The 22,686-nt window shown below is 38.5% G+C and overlaps 1 protein-coding gene across 2 annotated transcripts in view; it reads left to right on the plus strand.

Moving 5' to 3' along the window:
* The window catches only part of prkcba (protein kinase C, beta a), a 71,301-nt gene extending 48,912 nt beyond the window's left edge, over positions 1-22,389 (plus strand). The window contains exon 17 of one of the 2 annotated variants that reach the window (XM_017717284.2): positions 17,189-22,389. In XM_017717284.2, coding sequence (XP_017572773.1) covers positions 17,189-17,341 — 153 coding nt within the window. In that variant the 3' untranslated portion in view covers positions 17,342-22,389. Of the gene's footprint in view, positions 1-3,349; positions 3,709-17,188 lie in introns of those variants that run through there. The other variant, XM_017717283.2, reaches the window with a different exon arrangement.
* Positions 22,390-22,686: the final 297 nt, after the last annotated feature.

Here is a 22,686-nt window from a genome sequence, read left to right on the forward strand (position 1 = left end):
GAAAAGAACGGCCACATAATTCAAAAGAAGGGTGTAAATGCCCCACAGTACATTTCACAAACTCTGACACAGAGCATCATGTGAGGGCCGTAAGTAATCCTCTGCTTTGCATAGGCAGTTTGCAAGCCAAACCGTTACAACCACAATCCCTGCATTTTGGTTAGTCTATTCAGATACTGACAGGCTTACTGTCCTTTCAATGAGAACTATTCATATTTGCTCATATGTGGTTTATATGGACATTTGTATTGGTTATCCTATATTAGGAACATAGAAAAGGCATCAGGTTGACAGTATATGTCTTTAAAAGTATGTTTCTCGATATATTTGAATATTTTCTTTTCATTTGTCACCCCCACCTGTGTGGTTAATATGAACATTTTTATTATGACAATATATCAAACGATTAATTCGGTGTGAATTTACTATTTCTAGTTGTAATTTGTTCAGATGTATAAGGCTAATAATGCTAGTCTGAGTACAGCACAGTGATTCTTCGGTAAGGCTTGATTTCATCTCAAAGGCACTAATGCTAAATATTTACCACTGAGCCAAAACTAAAAAAGCTGTAGGTCCTCCGTGTGCTGCGGCTCCAACCCACTGAGGCATGGACACTTAAAGTGCCTGATGGTATTTGGCACCAAGATGTTAGCAGCAGATCTTTTAAGTCCTGTAAGTTGTGAGTTTAACCTGCTGCAGATCTGACTTGTTCCAATACATCCCACGGACGCTTGATCAGATAGAGATCTGGGGAATTTGGTGGCCAAGGCAACACCTACAGCTGTTCACCATGCTCTTCAAACCATTCCCAAACAATGTGTGCAGTGTGGTAGAAAGCAATATCTTGCTCAGACACGCCACTACCATCAGTGAATAGCCTTGCAACAAAGAGTGTACTTGGTATACAATGATGGCACCTGTCAAATTTACATCATGAATGCACAGACCCAGGGTTTCCCAGCAGAACATTACCCAGAGCAGCACCCTCTCTCCCTCGACTTATCTTCTTCCCAGAGTGCATCCTGGTACCCTCACTTCCCCAGGTAGACAGCACACACATGCCTAGCCGCCAATGTGTTTTAAAAGAAATCTGGACCAGTTGGCCTTCTTCCATTGCTCCAAGGTCAAATTCCAATGCTTGCCTACCCATGGTAGGACTCTTTGAGTACTACACGGGAGTTAGCTTGGGCACTGTGACCTGTCTGCGGCTACACAGCTGCATGTGTGTCAGGCTGCGATGCATTATGTGAGTACACAATGACCTGTTACCAGTTTGTGGTTTGTCCCTTCTCCGTCAGTAGGTACTCGCAACTGCTGATTGTCTTGACGTTTCAAACATACTTACTACGAGAACCAGCTGTTCACTTAGTGTTAAATATATCCCAGACCTTTATGCGCCATTGTTAGGATATAGTCAATGTTATTTGATTCATCCATTTGTTTTTTGGTTCATCTTTTGTATTGTATGTTCTTTACCTTGCACTCGAGGTATGTACCTAGTGTCCTGTACAAGTAAGGCACTTCCTTCTTAAATGTATGATTCCCTTAAACTATGCCGTCATACTCATATTATTTCCCGAAATCAAAGACACAGAGGTAAGTTGTTTTGATCATGTTTGACCTAAAAAAACATCTCTCCAGTGTTGGGGAGCAGCTGATTTTCTATTATTAGTGTAGACTTTTAGATTTAAGAGGACAAACTTGCCATTTCTATATGGGTCAGCTGCTCCTGCACAGCATGAACTGGCACATGGCTTACTATTTTCACCTTGACGGATGAGGAAGCTTCTCTGTTGTTAGCTTTGAAAGCAAAGAAGGTAAAGTAGTCAGGGGCACATGATATATCTGTGGTTCTGGTTATATGATATTATTTGTCTATAAATAAAAAATTTATGATCAAAATTGGAATTACAGCTTGCGAAGATTAAAACCGAAACTTGCCACCCTATTTTTGCTTACACGTGCACTGGTGCACATATGGTCACTGGTGGTATTTCTGTCTTCCTACTGAGGTGGATAGTCTAGTGGATAACACCACAGACCCTCAAACAAACAAGATCAGAGGTTTGAGCCACTGTTTTACCAGGGAGTCCTTGGGCAAAACTCTAAGTCCTACATTCCCCTAGCAATAGTAGCATCCCAGTGTCATCCAAACATTCTGCTTTTCTAGAGTCCAATCACTGCCAATTCCTGTATGAGTCTTGCATCCCAAATCCATTCTTTTAAAAAAGCATTCTTTGAATGATGCCAAAGAAGAACCACTTTTTCTAAATGAGATGAATCTGAAGGCCCCAACAGTTTTAAGGGACCTCCACATAATGCTAAGGTTCAATTCCAGTTTCAGGTTTCTTCCTAGACCTGTAAAGGCTCTTTAAAATAATAAAAAAAGATTATTCACACTCACACATCAAGTAAAACTTAGGGCTGCAAGAAATGACTTTTAATAAGTCTAAGTCAAATTAAGAAATTTTTAATAAGTTGTTAGACTATCAAGAGTTAATTGATAGTTGGGGAATGCAAACCTATAGATATTCATCTGGCAATAATGTTTCATTCAACAAATTAAAAATACAAAGATTACTCTTTCTAATAAAAACTAGAATAGCTTCTTATTCATATTTCCTAAATGTTGCTTTTATCAAGGACACAGGAGAATAATTTTGATGGAAACAACATCAATCCATGACATTAATCATTGCCAACAATTTATCATGGTCAACATTATCGATAATGTAGATTCATTGCAACCCTAGTAAAATCATCAATTACTGGTGTCGGCAAGTGCTTATTATTTGTTGTTTTTTGGCCCAGAGATTCCTAGTGCCTCCCTAAAAGTAATAAAGGTACATCTACCCTCTCCTTTGTTGCTGCTTAGGCATTTCCAGTGAGAAATATTATAGTTAATCCAGTTTTGGAACAGCCTCCCCAACACTGCAGCTCACTCACAAACTCTTGACCCAGCGTGCTTATGAATTTGGATACCTTCCACATCTTATAAAACAAATGTTTTCCTCAACATTTGTTGATTCACATGTTTTCAGTTGAAGAATATGTGACTACTGGAGGATTTTCTGGGATTAAAACATTAGAAGATTACATGCATGTTTGATTCTTCTTGATAATCCAACCCACAACTGTTATTCCTGTCTGGAAAGCTTTCACTGTCCATGAGTAATTTACCAAGAATATTGTAATGTTTTAATCCCTTTTTCAGTTGGTTTTTCATGATTGCTCTGTTGTTTTTATCATATTTTATCACACTTTTGTTGTAAGTTCTTTAAAACTGCTTATTATTTAAGCCTCCATCCTCCCATCATCCCACTCCTCTCTTCTCTCGTCCTCTCCACAGTGCGGTCGGGATGCAGAGAACTTTGACCGTTTTTTCACCCGTCATCCTCCAGTCCTGACCCCTCCCGACCAGGAAGTGCTTGTTAACCTGGACCAGGACGAGTTCCAGGGTTTCTCTTATGTTAACCCAGAATTCACAGCTCAGGAATTAAAGTAGCCAAAAATGGCACTTAACATGGGGACCAATCAGATTGGAGAGTTTGAAATGACTGAGGCAGAAAGAGCCAAGCACAAAAAAAAGGAAAGTACAGAGTGGTACTAAATCAGATTTTTATCAGTGGACCTAGTGTGTACCTTTGCATTTGTTTCATAACATTCATGTTGATTAATCATTACAAATAAATGTTTTAAACACGCACACACATACACTGGCCATCCAGTTTTGAGTGGAAATCTGTGGAATGAAGATGAGAACACACAGATTATATGGCTTTTCGTTATTATCAGATTCAAACACTTCACAACATTGAAGTTCTAAAATTGAGCATTTCTCAACACCATTACAACATTATGATGCCTTGACTACATAAGAAATGTACATTATTTTTAATCATTTTTATTCCATTTAATTCATGAGTACTGTATTTTAAACATCATTTGTCTGGAATGTTCTGGGGACAAAATGTCACAAGTGACCACAAAAAACCTCACAGGTAAAACCAGTAGTTGTTTTTCAATATGTTTCTCAAACTTACCTGAGATATATCACTGTTCAAAAGTTTGGAATCAGTTTTTAAAAACAGTTTGGTTGCAGATAAATGTATAAAAAAAATTCTAAAAAAAGTGTCATCTGCAAAGGACACTAGGGAGCTGTAAATAAAAAATAGCAAACATTAGATGTGCCCAGAATTAAGAATTGCATTGTAATAAAATTGATATCCACAATTCATCATATTTTAGAACTGGAGATCAATGCTCAATGGCAGATAACTTATATCTACCTTATGACTTTACAGGAGAAGGAAAAAAACTTTTACATTTACATTTATGGCATTTAGCAGACGCTCTTATCCAGAGCGACTTACAAAAGTGCTTGTCATTACTTCAGAATATCTCATGTTAATAAAGGTCGGCATAATTTTAAATAGCTTTGCTCTAAATTGCTACCTGAAGTTATCTATGCATTGAGACCTAAAACAAATACAACAAGTTGAAAAATACCTACAACTCAACACAGAGTCTACACAACACTAAACCTGCTGAAAAAAAGTTTGTAATAAAATACAATGAACAAAAAGAGGTGAAGATCTTTAATAGACAGTGTTAGTGATTAGATAAGTGTAGTGTAAAGAGATGGGTCTTCAGACGTCGTTTAAAGACCGCAAGTGATTCTGCTGTTCGGACACTTAGGGGAAGTTCATTCCACCACCTTGGTGCCAGGACAGAGAACAGTCTGGAGGCATGTTTTCCTTGTGATCTGCAAGATGGTGGGTCAAGTCGAGCCGTACTTGAAGCACGAAGGTCTCTGGGTACGGATCTAGCTTTCACCATTGATCTCAAGTAGGAAGGAGCTGGACCATTTTTGGCTTTGTAGGCCAACATCAGGGTTTTATGTCTGATGCGAGCTGCTACATGTCATCAGCATAGCAGTGATATGAAAAGCCATGAGAAGAAATGACATGTCCGAGTGAGCGGGTATAGAGAGAAAATAGGAGAGGACCCAGAACTGAACCTTGAGGAACACCAGTGGAGAGGTTGCATGGAGTGGATGTTGAGCCCCTCCATGTTACCTGGTAGGAGCGCCCCTCTAGGTAGGACTCAAACCACTTCCATGCTGTTCCTGAAATGCCAAGGCCAGAAAGGATAGACAGAAGAATCTTGTGATTGACAGTGTCAAAGGCTGCAGAGAGGTCGAGAAGAATCAGAATTGATGACTGTCCAGCTGACCTTGCTGCATGGAGTTTCTCTGAAACTGCGATGAGTGCAGTTTCAGTAGAGTGGGCTCGTTTGAACCCAGATTGGTTGGGGTCCTGTAGCTGGTTTTCAGAGAGAAAGACAGATAGTTGGTTGTAAACAGCACGTTCGAGAATTTTAGAAAGGAAGGAAAGGAGAGATACCGGTCGGTAATTGTTGATGTCGGTGCCATCGAGACTTGGCTTCTTTAGGATGGGGACCACCCTAGCTGCCTTGAAAGAAGATGGAACCATTCCAGATGACAGGGAGCTGTTGATGATGGAGGAAATGAAGGGAAGAAGTTCATGAGAGATAGACTGGGGCAGTGTAGATGGGATGGGATCCAGAGGACAGGTGGTAGGGTTACAAGATGTTAGTAGTTGATGTACTTCCTCATTTGAAAGAGAAGAAAAGCAGGTAAGAGTTTTAGGAGAGAGTGAGTGGTGGCATACAGTGGTTGGAGTCAGAGAATAGGAGTCACAGATCTTATTTACCTTTTCCTTAAAGAAAGTCATTAGCAGTAAGAGAGATGGGAGAAGGAGGAGGGGGAGGGTTAAGGAGGGAAGAAAAGATGCTAAAAAGTTTACGTGGATCTGCTGCAGATGCCTCAAGCTTCTCTCTGTAGAAAGAAGACTTCGCAGCAGTCACCTCTTTAGAAAACTTGGACAGAAGAGTTTGATAGGAAAGAAGGTCAGCAGTGAGTCTTGACTTCTTCCATCGTTTCTCAGCCAGTCTGAGAGCCCGTCGGTTGCTACGTAGAGCCTCAGTCAGCCAGGGAGCAGGTGGAGATGATCTTAACGGTCTGGAAGAGACAGGATATAGATGATCAAGAGAAGATGATATGGAGGACAGAAGTGTATCTGTGGCCGATTCCACTGAGAGGGAAGAGAAGGACTCGGGGGATGGCAGAGTTGAGGTGATACAAGAGGCGAGGTTTGAGGGAGAGATGGAATGCAGGTTGCGACGTGTTGTGGTGGTGTGTGATGAAGTAGGGAAAGTTGGGAGAGAGAGGGAGAATGAGAGAAAGTAGTGATCCGAACAGGTTAGTGGAGTTACCACAAGATCCTTTGCAGACGTGGGTCTGGTGAAGACCAAGTCAAGGACATTGCCAGCTCTATGTGTGGGAGGTGACTGGTTGAGGGTCAGGTCGAAGGAAGACAGCAAAGGAAGGAGGCAGGATGACTGTAACTTGTCTAACGGCAAATTGAAGTCACCAAGTAGGATGAGTGGAGTCTCACCAACTGGAAAGAGGCTCAGGAGAGTGTCCAGCTCCTCAATAAAGTGACCTAGTGCAGAAGGGGGGCGATAAACAACAAGAATGTGAAATTTGCTTGGAAAGTACACAGTGACAGCATGAAATTCAAAAGTAGAGATAACAAGCTGTGGAAAAGAAAGTGGTGTGAAGCGCCAGTGTTTAGACAGAAGCAGACCCGTGCCTCCACCTTTTCCAATCCGGCGGGCAGAATGTGAAAAAGAGAAAGCTGAAGAGAGAGCAGCAGGGGTAGCAGAGTTCTCTGGAGTGATCCAGGTCTCTGTCAAAGCCAGAAAGTCAAAAACTTCACCTTCACTTTTAATGTAAGTCAGTGGTACCACACTTTTTTCCAAGTAAATGTATGATTTAGTAACTTGAAATTCCTGTAATACTGGGTAGTAAATCAAAATTTAGGGTAACACTTTATTTGAAGGCTACCTTCATAACACATTCATAAGCACTGAATAATGTGTTTATGAAGCACTACTTGAACATTTATTAAGTGCTTATGTCGGTTCTCGCAACCTGACATAAGATGTTTTATGAAATAAATGACATTGTAAACATTTAAAACACTATACATAATTGCATCAATCATCTTATCCATGCCATGGAGGGAAGAGGGCGTAGTTTCCAGGCATATTTCACCTGATATTAATACAATGTCGTCTTAAGAATGCTGACATAAATAGTTAGGTATAGTGTTTTAAATGTGTTTAGTGCTATAAATATGTTTTATTATGTCAGTACAATATCATTTATTTCATAAAACATCTTAGGTCAGGTTGCGAGAACCAACATAAGCACTTAATAAATGTTCAAGTAGTGCTTCATAAACACATTATTCAGTGCTTATGAATGCGTCATGAAGCCCTTATGTAAGTAGCCTTCAAATAAAGTGTTACCAAATTTAGTAATTCAGTACCTTTTGCATAATAGTTTGTAAGGACTGAACTGAGCTTAAATGCAAATTTTTGTAGATTCATCATGGTACATTCCCACAGCAGGTTCATCCATCGGATGCAAGTTTTATCTCTGAATGTGAAATTAGGTGTTTTTCAGGCTGTTTGTCAATTCATTGTGCTACATCTTGTTTTTATGTAGTATTCTGACATTTCAAGCAATCCTATGAATGAGGGACTTCTGCTTGCAGTATGTGAAGCTACACCAGTAGCATTAATGTTAATGTTAACATTAGTAAACTTTATATATATATATATATATATATATATATATATATATATATATATATATATATCCCCTTTGAACTGAGCAAAAATATTAACTGAAAGTCCATGTTAGTACATTCTCATAGCAGGTTCATCTATTGGAGGAAGCACATTATATGAATGAATGTGAAATTTGTCAGTCTGTTTCAGTCAATTATTTCTGCAAAATGTTAGGATATTTCAACAATTTCTAGCAAACCCATGAATAACAGCTGCTTCACTAAAAAACTGTTACGATTTCCACAATGGAACAATTATAGCATTAGGTTTTAATAGCGTTAATATCCACAATCACCTTTCAACTGGAGATCAAGTCTCAAGGCTAATAGAATACCTTTTGGCAGATGGTTTGTAGTATTTAAATCCACACTGAATTAGTTGTTATATAAAATAACACGGCAAATGATTCCAAACTTTTGAACCACAGTGCTGCCACACATACTGTGTGGCATTCATGAAGCGTTTAATGTGATTGACCAGGTTGTTCACTGGGTCAGCCAGTTCCCTGTCCTTCTTTAGATGGACACTATTGGTGTGGGTGCAAAACTATGCTACTGCTACACATAACTGTGCCAAATTAAAGCTCGGACCTGAACGTTTTAGGGTTTGGTCGTATTTGATGGAGTCATGATGTCATGAAATGTGGTGTGAATTAGACATTGTGCATGAACTCGCATCCACACTGCATCTGAGAACAGTCCGTGATTTAACTGGAAATACATCCTTACTAGAGACTTTTAAACTTTATATCCATTCCAAAAGTGGTATTATCACTGATATTATAAAGAAGAGAGCATATCCTTTTGTGATTATCCTGCCAAATCTGTGGTGTATGACTTTGTTTAAACAGATTTCAGTCCCCTACAGTATTTGGTTGAGATTTATTGCGATTAACTGTGGACAGACTGTTTCTACACAAGGAAATTTCAATATATATTTGAAATATATTAATAACATTTAAGTGTCTTTTTTTCACACACACAAAAGCACTGGTGGGAAAAATTGGTGAAATATTTGGTCATTAGTGGAAATTCATGCAGATATGATGACTGTGTTATGAATACACATTTATCATTGAGCTTTCATAGTCCCTTCGAAATGGGCCAGGCTACACTAAGCACATTTTTGACTGCTTATAATAAGATATCGCTGTTGGAAGAAAACCTTGTATCTCTGAAATGATCACTTTACAGAAGAAACAAAAAAAACCTATTTTACTTTTAATGTAAGTCAATGGATCCAGACCCCCACCCCGCCCCCCAAGTCATTTTGTGCCATTTCTTTTGGTCCATTCATCATGAAATTTACATACAATATAAAGAGCAACGGGTACTTTCAAATTCTGTCAAAAACTGAAAAAAAAATGGAGATACAAGGTTTTCTTCTGACAGCAGTGGTATACAGTACATACTGTTAACCATGGTCAAACCATACAAAATACAGTATTAAGTTATTAATTTTTCAGTGTGAAGAATGTTCTAGTGTTTATTGTGTCCTATGCAGAGAAATTCGTCCCATATTAAGAAGCAATCACTACAAAGGAAAAACATGACATATGGTGCAGACATGATATTGTTTCCATAGTATCATGCACAGTATGTGCCAGAATGAAAAATAAGCCCTCTGTTGCGTTGTTTTCACGTCTCTTGGCCTCTTTCATGAAAACAATTCATGAGGATTTGCAGTAAAACAAAATGCTGAATTCATGCAATTTAGTACAATCTACTTTAAAATGTAATGAGTTCACGGCTATACTGCTTTCAACAGATTTTCCTCATTGAAATGCAGTCCTAACAGTGAAAACTGAAATGCAATGCAGACATGACATTAGTTTTCCATAGTGTGATGTGGAATAATTGCCAAATGACAAGTAAAACCTCCATTATGTTGTTTTCAAGTCGCTTGACCTTGTTTTGGACTTCAAACGTATTTTCCTCATTGAAATGCAACCAAAACCGCGAAATGCAATGGGGTCCTTCTACAGAAAGGTCCTTCTGTCTATCCCCAAATGCCACTACTGTTACCAATCCTCATTGGTGTTCCACATCAGAAAGGTAACACCAGTGACAATTTTAATGAAAATGTTTTTTTTACCAAGTGGCTGCTACAGAGCATCAAACCACATGTTGTCAATAATGGAATATCCACTAAAATGTCATTTAGTCCACTTGTATTCTATTTTTTCACAGTTGCCTAAGAATAAAGTAGATCACATCAGTGACGTCAGCTAAAAGCTTCATATGAAATCATGAGCTAAATGAGAAAACTTCTGAAAACTGAAAGACACAATGGACTTACCATGTGCTTTTCTTCATAGATCAGATTCTTATGTTACGCGATAACACCAGTGACATGACTCCAGGGGATTTAACAACCAATATTGCTAAATTAAGGCTCAAGAAGGTGTAATTCTTAAAATAATGTTGTAAACCTAACATGTTTTTCACATGTAATATATCTGTAAACATTAGGGGCACAAATATGGACATTTCTGTAGAATGACCCATTGAACACATGGCATTGCATTTGAACAGTAACATGCACGAATTGTGAATGTGTCAAAATGTGAAGTAAAAGCTCAATTATGCTGATTCAACATTGTTGCAAGTGCTGCACCGTGAAAAGCAATAGTTGTGGCTTCATTACATTAAAGTGGGTTGTATTCAGTTGTGACATGAATTCCATTGTTGTTGATTGTTTTTAAATGCAAATGCATGCACTGTTTCAGTAAAGACATCAAGCAATATGTAAACTATCATAGAGGTTTTCTTCCTCATTTTGACATATTCTGCATGCCACTGTGGAAAAGTAATGCATTAATGATTGCATTTCAATTTGGCACAAATTCCTCTCCATAGTGTCCAGTATGGTTTCATCTTTGTACAGTTTCTTTATCTGTTTCAAAGAGAAAAGTTTTGGTGTCTACCAGGTCTTGCACATTCTTGAACTTCAAGAACTTTTCTTGAACTTTATACCAAGAAGCCGTTTTAGATGCAGACCAAAAAGTGCAGAATATATACTTAATGGCCATTTGGACCAGGAATTACATAAATAAAAGGGTGGTCTCAGACTTTTGTACAGTATCATATAAAGTGAGAGGAAACGAGTGTCCAGCCAGTTATGTTTTTGTTCTTTTATATATATTGCATTCATATTTACACGTGATGTCTTTTGACTTTGTACATGTGAATGTAAACCAAACAGTGTATCGCTGTTGTCAGAAGAAAACCTTGTTGTTTTTCAGTTTTTTGACATAATTTGAAAATACCTGTAGATCTTTACATTGTGTGTAAATTTCATGATGAATGAAACAAAAGAAACAGCCCAAAATGACTTGGAAAAAAACTCCTGTTCCATTGACTTACATTAAAAGTAGTTTTTCCTTCTCCTGTAAAGTTCTCATTTTGGAGATACAAGGTTTTCTTCCGACATCAGTGATATACGTTTAAGCACAAATGCTAATGTACATTTGAGAAGTCTATGGTAAGAAATAATTTGCTTTGGCAGCAGTATGGTTGAATTTTGGCTCATTCCTCTTTGCGAACACCATCTTCAGTTCCAAAGGTTGCAAGTGTCCCTCTGTTGGACTCAATTTCATAATTCTACATATATTTTTCAATTGGTTTTAAGGGAGGAGATTGGCTAAGCAACACAAGCACTTTCACCTTCTTTAGAATCCGGTTGAGTTATTGAGGCTACATATTCAGAATCACTGTCTCGTTGTAATGGCCAAGAATACATAAATATAAAGTCAAAAGAAATTATATGTGTAAATGTGAAGTGGATATAGTAACTGGATCTATATTAAATAATAAATAATTCAGTTTCTGAATACTTGTGCTAATGTTATCACATTAACTTGAAACAAGCCTATGGCTGATACTTTGTGTTGCATTTGCAGGCCAACTTCAAATCATCTGAATTATATTGGAAACTTTTTTGGATGAGTTGCGCCCCAAGTCACCTTAGGCCTGCCAAGTTACATCATGGATTTTCATTGAGGAAAAAAAATCAAACAAAACATTCTGTTCATGCAGCGCAAACTTTGGAAGTTGTGCTCCAAACTGTTTTTTAGGTCTGAGATTTTAAAGTTTGTTCCAGCAGCTTCTGAATTGCATCTTAACTACTGAGTTTTCAGAATGACTGAGACAAAATATTAATGCTACTTCACACCATACGTTCGTTTTTCATTCGTGCATTTTTTATGTCAAAATAGACACAATTTTCAAATTGGAATTGTAATATTTCACTCTGTTTAGGACTATTTTTAAGTTTACGTTTTAAACTTAAAGTTTTAAACTTTAAGTTTTGTATTTATGTAATGATGCTTCATATCTAGCAAAATTATGACATCTGTTTCTGTTAGCGATATACAAAGTTGTCAGTTAACACTGTCAGTTAAGAATCTAAAAATCTGACTTGGTCCCTATATTTTCTCCAAAGTAGCAGTTCCTGCTGCCTTCAGTTTTCTTCCTGGATAAAGACACTTTCTTATGTCTCATTAACATGGTTTAGTCACTTTTAAACAGCATTTGACCAACCATTACAATATAAAATATAAAATAAAAAAAAACAATAAACAGACGTTGGATTTACAGGTAAACCGCCAAAATGCTCCTGGATGTCTGTATGCTAATTTGAGATATAATACATTCTTCTGTTTTTTGCCAGTGCATCCACAGTCTTTTGCAAAAGCACCCAATCTTGTCTTGGCAAAACAAATGTGCTCAGACATGAAGATCCATAAAATGAATTATGAAATATGAGGATCCATATTTCAGCTCAGTTCAGCTAAACTCAGCATGTCCTATGCAATTTAGACCCAAATTTATCTTTGAAACTTTGCATAAATAAAAGGTTTTTTTTCTTGATTTTTTTTTTTTTTTCATGGAAAGGCATGATATGCCACACTAGACCCAAAGCGAGTTTGCATGAAATAAATAATAGACAATTGGATATTAGACAATTTAGTAGGTGACTGAATTAATGTTGGTCAGGGCCAGATACTCTAGTTATTGGAGACGTCTAAAACAGCTAATGAATTTGAGAAAAAACCTAAGCGCAAACTTTCAATCCAGAAGTTCTGTCCAGCGAACACAAATTTATGCAGACGTACACGTCAACATATACACACATTCTCACTGTTAAAGCAGTAATATGTACAGTTTTTTGTTAAAACTTAAGTATGTTAAAATAAGGTGTGCGTATGCTGCTACAGGTCGACCTGTAAAGCCTTAAATAATGATAAAAGTCAGGTGTGGAGACGGATTTCACAGGAGTTTTTCGAATCACATCATATGTCAGGGTGCACACCTCCAGTCCTGGAAGGCTGGTGTCCAGCTGAGTTTAGTAGTTTCCCTACTCAATCACACCCAGTAAACCTGGCAATTAACAGATGAGTGTAATCAGGTGTGTTTGAGCAGGTAAATCACCAAACTTTGCTGGACACCAGCCCTCCAGGACCAGAGTTGTGCACTCATGATGTACGTCTTTACATATTAACGTCATGTGCATAGCCTCTAATATAAGGTCTGACTTAGTCATTACACTGATGAAGATATGACAGTAGTAGATAATTCACTCACATCTTTAGAAGACACATTCTTCACCAAGTTTTGACTGAGCTCTCTTTGAATTCTCTTTTACATCCCACACAGATTATCAGATTCATCCACTCCGGGGTCCGAAGCACAACTAATGATACAAAATGTTCCTCCACATGTTGTGTGCAATTACAGATTTCCAACTGAGAGGTCTCCAAATCCCCAAATGTTCCATAGTGCTGCTTTCATCAGAGAAGAATGCCCCTAAGGCAGGCTCACAAAACAAGACCATCTTCTGGGGGTTATTTCTCAATGAACCTCTCAAAACACATGATAAACCTAATGCAAGGATTGCCAAAAATAACAGATCCTCCCCAGTTAAACAGGCTTCACTTAGGACTTCTTAAGTTGTCTAACTAAATCCTGCTTTGCGAAATATCCTCATGAGGACCAATGGACCAATTAGAAAACAAGCTACAGTTGTGTGTGAAAGTTTTGGGCACCTTTGGTCAGTTTACACTATTTCTTGATTTTCTATTGGAAAAGGAGTTAACACCACCACTGAATGGAACAACCTTAAATATGACATACTTTCATGCAGAATTATTGTTTATTAGTGATTAGTTTGTTGTGTAGACCAGATTCCCAGAGCATAATAAATTCTGTGATCCCTTAAACCTCTCAGGGTACTGTGCTTATACTCCAACAGTGTCATTAAGACATGGAAGCGAAAGAGAAATGCTGCAGTCAAGACAAGACCTGCAAGACCAAGTTCAGGTATGCAAAGCAAAACCCCCACACCGCTGCCACAGGAAGATTTAGCTAGCACAAGATTAGTGATGAACTGGCACGCTTTGTGATGATGTTACACATACATACATCTACATGGAGGCGTTATCAGAAGGAAACCTTACCCGTGATCTGGGTATGTGATGCCACCTGTAGATAAACCAGAGGAATTTTGGGATCAAGTGCTGTGGCCTGATAAAAGAAAATTTTGAACTTTTTGGCTACAATCACCAAAGGTATGCATGAAGAAAAACAAGAGCAGCATTTGATGAAAGGAACACCTTGCCAACTGTTAAGCATGGGGGTGGATGTATTATGCTTTGGGGTTTTGTCGCAGCCTAGAGGTAAGAAATGAGCCAAAGGGGGTCTTACAAATCCAGACTTTTTTCCCCCAATATTCAAAGAATTGTGCACTAAAATTTGCAGAGATATGTCAGATATAAATTTGTTCTTTGCAGTGCAGTTGACTTCCCTTCACTTTCACACACAACTGTGTACATCTGAGAGCAAACCTATATGAGAAATGCCGATTCAGCACTGGGCTTATTGGAATATCATGATACAATGGTTGTATAGGCTTACATGGACCAGGCACTCAAGTGACACTCCTCCCAAGTGCCCTCATTCGCACTGTTGGGGAGAGGGTGAGGGAACCCCCTCTGGGCCTCTAGAAGAAGGTAGGACTGAACGAGCGATCTATAAGCATTTCTGTCGTGCTGTTCCTGGTGTTCTGTGCTTCCGAGAACATGATCTGTCTTGCTGTTTGTCTTTGTACCTACATAAGGGACCTTCCCTACTTGTGTAACGTCCAAACATTGGTGCTGACCTCATGAGGAGAAAGGGTCAGACCAGTTATTTGTTACAGCTTGTGGTGTTTGTGAATTCTGCTTCTGGACCATCAAGTTCTAGTTTGTCAACGTTCCGTTTTCCAGCTTCAATGTTGTGTCATTTGTCGTTCAAATACAGGCACATAGTCTCTTATCCTAAAACTGTTGGTCTTTTCATCCTTTTCTACCACGAAACCCATTATTCGTGTTTGATCTTCTTCTGTGATGCCTTTGTACGTCAGAAACGAAGTAACGTCTTTTGCAATCCCGGTACTGTGTTTTTGCCTTGAAGCTGATTCTGACTGTGGTGTAGCTGCTGTGATGAAATCTGTTGGTGTGCATGTTAATCTGTGAGTGAGTGCATGTATTGACGTCCTCTTTATTCACAAGCCTGAAAGCCATTGCTGACGATGCTACAACTGAACTTGTCAAAATATGCCACCGATCAGGCATAACATTGTGACCACCTCCTTGTTTCTACACTCATCGTCCATTTTATCAGCTAAACTCAGTCCATCTGATTCTCTGCATACATTGTAAGCCCCCTTTTACCCTGTTCTTCAGTGGTCAGGACCCCCATGGACATTCACAGAGCAGGTACTATTTGGGTGGTGGGTCATTCTCAGCACCGCAGTTACACTGACGTAATGGTGGTGTGTTAGTGTGTGTTGCGCTGGTCTGAGTGGATCAGACACAGCAGTGCTGCTGGGGTTTTTAAACACCTCAATGTCACTGCTGGACTGAGAACAGTCCACTGACCAAAAACATCCAGTGTTGAACACTGATGAAGGACTAGAGGATGACCAACACAAACTGTGCAGCAGCAGATGAGCTATTGTCTCTGACTTTACATCTACAAGGTGAACTGACAAGGTAGGAGTGTCTAATAGAGTGGACAGTGAATAGACACAGGGTTTAAAAATTCCAGCAGCACTGCTGTGTCTGATCCACTCAGACCAGTGCAACACACACTAACACACCACCACCACCACCACGTCAGTGTTACTGCAGTGCTGAGAATGATCCACCACCCGAATAGTACCTGCTCTGTGAGAGTCCATGTGGGTCCTGAGCACTGAAGAACAGGGTAAAAGGGGGCTAACAAAGTATCAGAGAAACTGTAGAACTACAAAGTGCACCTATACAGTAAGTGGAGCTGATAAAATGGACAATGAGCGTAGAAACAAGGAGGTGCTCATAATGTTATGCCTGATTGGTGTATATAACAGTACAGTTGTAGGAAAAAATGTGAACTCTGCAAAGTGAGTTGGGAAGTTGAATGCAGGAACTACAGACACATGCTAAATTTTGGGCATCCCTAGTCAAATGACAAGTTTTGTTGAGTTTTCTAAGTGAAAGTATGTTAACACATCCTAACACAGAGAGAAGAATTACTGTTCATTTGTTGTATTAAACATATTGGAGGGGGAGGGGGGCTTGAGCAACAGTTATGGCACATTCTGTATATAGATAGATATACATATATATATATGCACATTTACATATATATAAATTACATACGTACAGATCGCTGTGGTCAGATTAAAACCTTGCATCTAGAAAAATGGTAACTTTAGAGGAGAATGAAAAAACCTACTTTATTTTTTAATGTAAGTCAATGGAACCAGACGTCTTTACGAGTCATTTTGGGTCATTTCTTTTGGTCCATTCGCCATGAATTGTACACAAAGTTGAAAGACTACAGGCATTTTCATATTATGTAAAAAACTGAAAAACAACAAAAAATGGAATTACGAGGTTTTTTCCCGAAAGCAGCGATAAATGCCAATATATTTAAATATATGTCTCATGTATTTCATTGCTTTCAAATCTCCAAACTGGTAACTTTATAAGAGAGGAAAAAAACATTCACAACTTGTAATGGAAGTTAATGTAGCAAGATTGTTCGACCACTTCTGTTGGTCTGTTTATAAAATTTTAAAGCAATGCCAGGAGTAACTGAAGCTTTTGCATTTTATAAAAAGAAACAAACAAATTGAAAGCAAAAAGAAACAGGACAAATTGGAGGTACAAGGTTTTTGTACATCACTTTTTTTTTGAGATAACTAGAAATTGCCAGCTGCCCTTTACATTTGGGTTAAATTTTTTGAATTAATGGACCAATAGAAATGGTCTAAAATGACTTGGGATAAAAAATTTCACCGCTAACTTCTATTAAAAGTTAAGAAACTTTTTTCCTTGTCCTGTTGACCTTTTGAAGATACAAGGTTTTGTTCCGAGAGCGATGACATACGCATTTATGCATAACATAATTATCTCTCTCTTTCCTGAAATTCTGTTTTGTAGAAAAATCGGCGCGACACCGGGAACTTCGACAAGGAGTTTACCAAGATGGCGGTCGAGCTGACTCCGACGGATAAACTCTTCATTATGAATTTGGACCAAAATGAGTTCCAAGGCTTCTCCTACACTAATCCAGAGTTCGTCATTCAGGTTTAGGCCCAGTCTCCGAGTGGTTTTCCCCTTTACTGCACCATTAAGGCCCATCCTACAGATGCGAGAGGAGAAGAAAGTCTGCGTTTCATTTCCGATATCGTGCATTTTGATTGTCCTCAAGGCCCAACCGGTCTCAACCAGAATCTCAGAAACACTGGATTGGACGGAGGGGAGAGAACAGTGCTAAATACCTGTGTTCATAGTCTCCATGAGAACGTGTCGTCTTGTCATCTCCATGAGAATTATCCTACCTCTTTCTGTTTTCGCCACTCCCTGCATCTTCGAGTAAGCTAATATAGCTACACACTTAAAAAGATGGTTCTTCAAGAGTTCTTTAGTAAGGATAACAGCTCTATTTAGAACCTTCCGTTCTATATAGAACAATTTCCTGCTTAAATGCTTATTGGCAGGGTGTAATGGCTCTTCAGAGAATGGGTTGTATGTGGTTCCATATAGAACCTTTTTGAAAATGGTCCTATATAGCACCAGAAAGGGTTTTACTATTTTTACTAGGCTTGTACCAATAAAAGAACACTTTTTGGTTCTAAAAAGAACCATTGACTTTACTAAAGAAACCTCTCTTTTAAGTGTGTACATGATGTTTATAGTGTTTTCATGACTTGAGTTCCATGTGATTAACATTAGGCTCAGATCTAATCAAAACAATAAGAAGAATTCTGGGTAACGCTTTACTGTAGGGTTCTGTTCCTAAGGCTACACAACATCTACATCATGACATGTTGTCATGACAATTGACATAATCCTCCATAAATGTTTATAAATGCTTATTCCAATAGACATCATCTGTCATATAGAGTATTTTAGCTAACTTTGACCAAAATTGGCAAGTGTAAACTTTATAGCAAATGATGCCTATTAGAAGAAGCATTTATAAACATTTATGTAGGGTTATGTCATATGTCCTGAAATGCTTATGTAGGTGTCATAATGGCCTTATGACCAGTGTTACCAAATTCTGTTTTAAAAAGAGAACATTTATCACTTAAAAATAAAAATGACTGCAATACTCAAGCTGTTAAGATGTGTGCCATTGGGCGAATACCATTAGCAATACTAGAAGCTAATGTTCTACTGATGTTATAGTTAGCCCTCAACTCTAGGGCTCATTTGAGAATGAAGCTAATGTTGGCATATCAAATGGCAATGAGCTGTACAGCCTTAGAAATAGCATGTAGCTGTTCCTCTGCTATTACTACCAGACTGAATACATAATGATACATAATACATATCATCACCTTTTAGTTCAAGTTTAAATGCGTGAAAGGGTAAATAAGCATCGTGTTAGCAAAACTGACTAGGAAGCAGGCTTAGTTTGTGCTTTCTGCGGTTAAATAAACTGAAAATATGAAAAAGCGACATAATTTTCAAAGCAGTAGAGGGCAAATCATTTGTGGTCGTATTTGGATGTGCATAACATAACATAGCATAATACATCATAATAAAATCAGCCAGATCAGTTAAATAATGTTTTAAATATCATCCTACCATTTCTAGAGGTGCAGTCTTTAAGCACCTTTTAAGCATTAAAAAATATTGTACCTGTTGATTAAAGCACAATTTTTGCCACTCATATCTGGACACAGGATCGATATGTGTAAGCATATTAATTTTACTGAACATTCGTATTTGTTTCTTTCCCTAATAAGTGCCATATTTTTGCCATTTAGACCTTGAGTGGAATTTGAACGAGCATGATTGTAGAATATTTCATATTCAGGCAAAAAAATGTTTTTAGAACATGCATATCATATACACGTAAATATTTTGACAATCACTTTGCATTTAAAATGATATAATGGCTAACATTGAGGCTAACATGGCTTTTTAAATCATTTTAATGGGGGCCTGTTTCTTGCTACAAGGAGCCACTTCGAGCCCCAGAGCCTGTAGGGAGCCCTTCATTTTGTATGTTGTCAAATTCATTCAATATTGTTTATAGAAAAAGACGGAGTGTAGAAGTTCGTTATTTTTCTGGTCTTGCATACAACTGGGTGGTAGTGGGGACAAAGTAGAATGTCACTTAGGGCCTGCAGATTTTCAAAAACGACCCTGGTTTTAACTAATATCAAATTATGCTTTAAGAATTTCATGCATATTTTGTAGTTTACCCCACAGTAAGCACCAAAAAGTATCTAGACCTTAAGAAACCCTTATTGGTCCATCCATGCAGTGAAACACCACACACACACTAGTGAAGACACACACTAGGGGGGCAGTGAGCACGCTTGCCCAGAGTGGTGGGCAGCCGTATCCGCAGCACCTGGGGGTTAGGTGTCTTGCTCAAGGGCACCTCAGTCATGTACTGTTGGCTCAAGGGATTGAACCGACGACCTTCCAGTTGCAAGGCATGTTCCCTGACCTCCAGCTCATGGCTGCCCCTAATACGTGGGCTCGTCTAGGATTTGAACCAGAGACCTCTCGCATCATAAGCGAGAACCATACCCCTAGACCAACGAGCCATCCGTTGGCACTCCTGCTGTTTTATGTTGAGGAGTTGGCAGTAAAAGAAGGCATGAACTTGCTTTTGGTTTGTATTTCACATAGACAACATAGATCCAATGCCAAAGCGACTGGTTTTTGGAAAAGACAAGTTTCCATAAGTTTGGAATCAGTAATTATAGTAGGGATAGTTTCGGGTTTTAAACTGATGTCATTAAAAATACTTCATATACACATTTGACTGCACACAAAAATTATATTTATTATACTATGTATTAACCCCTTAATATTCCAGGCTTATTACATACTAAGGCTTATTATTCATTAGCTACAGGGACTTGCAAACTAACCTATCTTTTCTTAGGTTAATGAAGTGCCTAATAAAGCTTTGTGCCCGCCAGCAGGTCCATGGCTTGGAAAGGGGTTAGTGCAAAAGTGTCTTCATTTTGTAGAGCCACACGAGGCTGTTACCGGGATATAACCCGGCTTTGCATCATGCAAAACCACTGTAATGCAGGGAGTCGTGTGGCATATTGTTCTAATATAACAAGACAGATAAAACAAGACGTAAATAAAACCAACAAGCCCAGATAGAACACTTCCAAATTTGACATTTTGCATCGTAAAATTAGCCCAATCAGTTGTGACTTTTTGCCCTTAAAACTTTTGTTTACATCTTATGGTTTAATGGTAAATATGTCAGAAAAACCGAGCTAAAATGTAACAATGCATAATTTTCTGCGTTGGCCCAGACCAAGAAAACCCAGCTACAATTATACATGCATTCTTAAACTGCAAGGGTCAAATGTGGGTCTACGCTTTTCACTGTCATCAGGTTATCAGGCTAAGTTAGGAGTTCTCAGTGGAATGCTTCTCCGCCAGACAATAATACATATCAAACAGAGATATGTGGTATAAAATACAGAAGAGTACACTTTCAGGACCTTAGTCTCAAATACATAACATGCAATAAAGTGCTTGTTTGCTGTTAAAACATGCAAATAGCATGATACAAACTAGATCATATAAACTACTACACCTTTGAAGCATGATGGTGGTAGTGCTAACCACTGGTTCCCTTACCTTCACTAGTTATATAACTACTGAGGGAGCTAGAAATTCATTTAAATGCATTTCACAATCACAACCAGAAACCCCCCGCACAATTATGGGTGTCACTACATTCTACAGACAGGCGTCTACACCTTTGGTGCCCTTTATTGTGGTGAAAATGTACAAAATATGCTGAAAGTGTACAAGAACTTTGTCCAAATGTCATTTCAAATCCACAGTGATAAAGTACAGAGGCAAAACATGGGTCATCGTCAAAATACTTGCTGTAGCTATTGTAAACATATAAACATACAGTCATATGCAAAAGTTTGGGCAACCCTGGTCAAATTCTGTTTTATTTTCTGGGTGGAAAAAAAGTTAGATGTCCTCTACAGAGAACATGTTTCTGTACATTTTATTTATACATATTAGAATTACAGTTTATTTGCTGAATTTAACATATTGGGTTATGTCACACTTTATGTTCTAGGCTTTATTGATTTCTGACATGTTAAACATGTAAATAAACGGACACTGTGCACAAAAATTTGCAGAAAAGGCCATATATAAATGTGCTTCTCTATAGGAAATATTATAGCTTATTTTTGCTTAGAAACAAAACATGATTTGACCAGGGATGTTCACATTTTTGCATATGACTGTGTAACACCTACACAAGCAGTCATTTGTAAGAACCTACGGAATATTGTACTTTCGACCTATTTTTAATCTTACTGTATAATTAAATACTGTATAATTGCTGTATAATTAAAACATACCAATATTTCATATTATCTAACAGAAGACATGATTTTATAATCAGGTAAATATACCCAGAGAGGACAACATGATACACAATACAAAAAAAAAGATCATTTTTGAGAAAGTGAAGAATCGATAGTTAACATATTTTTCATAATTAATAACAAATAAATAATAGCCGAGCATAATTGGCCTCGCGCTGACTGACTGGGCATTGCTCAACATAATGCTATCAAATGTCTGTTAGCTGACCTAACAAGAATTAGCAATAAGTGTTCTCCTCCAAGCATGTTGAGCTGTCCAATGGCGCTTTGTTAGCGGTGGTTTGAAAAGATGTGGTGCCGCTTTACACGACTCGGTAGCGTTGTGTGATAGTGGAACCACTAGCTAGTGTGTGGACTTAGGCCCAATCCCATGTCTTCTTTTTTGCCCCTACCCCTTCTTTTTACCCTAATTTCAACAGTGGTTTTGCCCAATGAAACAGGACCCTCAAATAACTTAATAACTGAATTAATTAACAGCTACTAGCGCTGCTCTGTAGGCGACCCGGCCCAACTTCAGTGATAGCAGAGGAGGGTGAAGTTCAGCTCCTCACTCCTGGGCTTTAGTTACATTTAGGGTAACATGCTTTCGAAGAGGGGGATGCGACAGGTTTTGGTGATACAAAGCTGAAGTCAGCTATTCGCCAGCTTCTTGTTCGAATTTTCCCGTTCCACCTTAAATTGTGCAGCAGTTACATTCTGGCGCTTCAGGCATCAACCCTGCTGGACTGTTTAAGGTGGAATGTGAAAGTTCGCAAGCTTAGCTACCAAGACATTAGCATACTACTAGCGATATTTTGCAGAAAAACCTCCGTTTGGGCCATGTAGCCCCACACTTCGCCCCACCCCTCTATCTCAACAAGAATTGGGACACCCCACCCCTAGTTGTGAACGCACAAAACAGAGGGCTAAGGGCTAAGTGGTAGGAGCGAGGGGGGAAATGGGATTGGGCCTTAGAGACGACTTAATTCAAGAATAAACTGAGCAAACCCCCCCCCCCAAAAAGACTCCAGTAGTGAGCATCATTTACAA

The sequence above is a fragment of the Pygocentrus nattereri genome, chromosome 12 (assembly GCF_015220715.1).
Source record: "Pygocentrus nattereri isolate fPygNat1 chromosome 12, fPygNat1.pri, whole genome shotgun sequence".
Taxonomy (NCBI): Eukaryota; Metazoa; Chordata; class Actinopteri; order Characiformes; family Serrasalmidae; genus Pygocentrus; species Pygocentrus nattereri.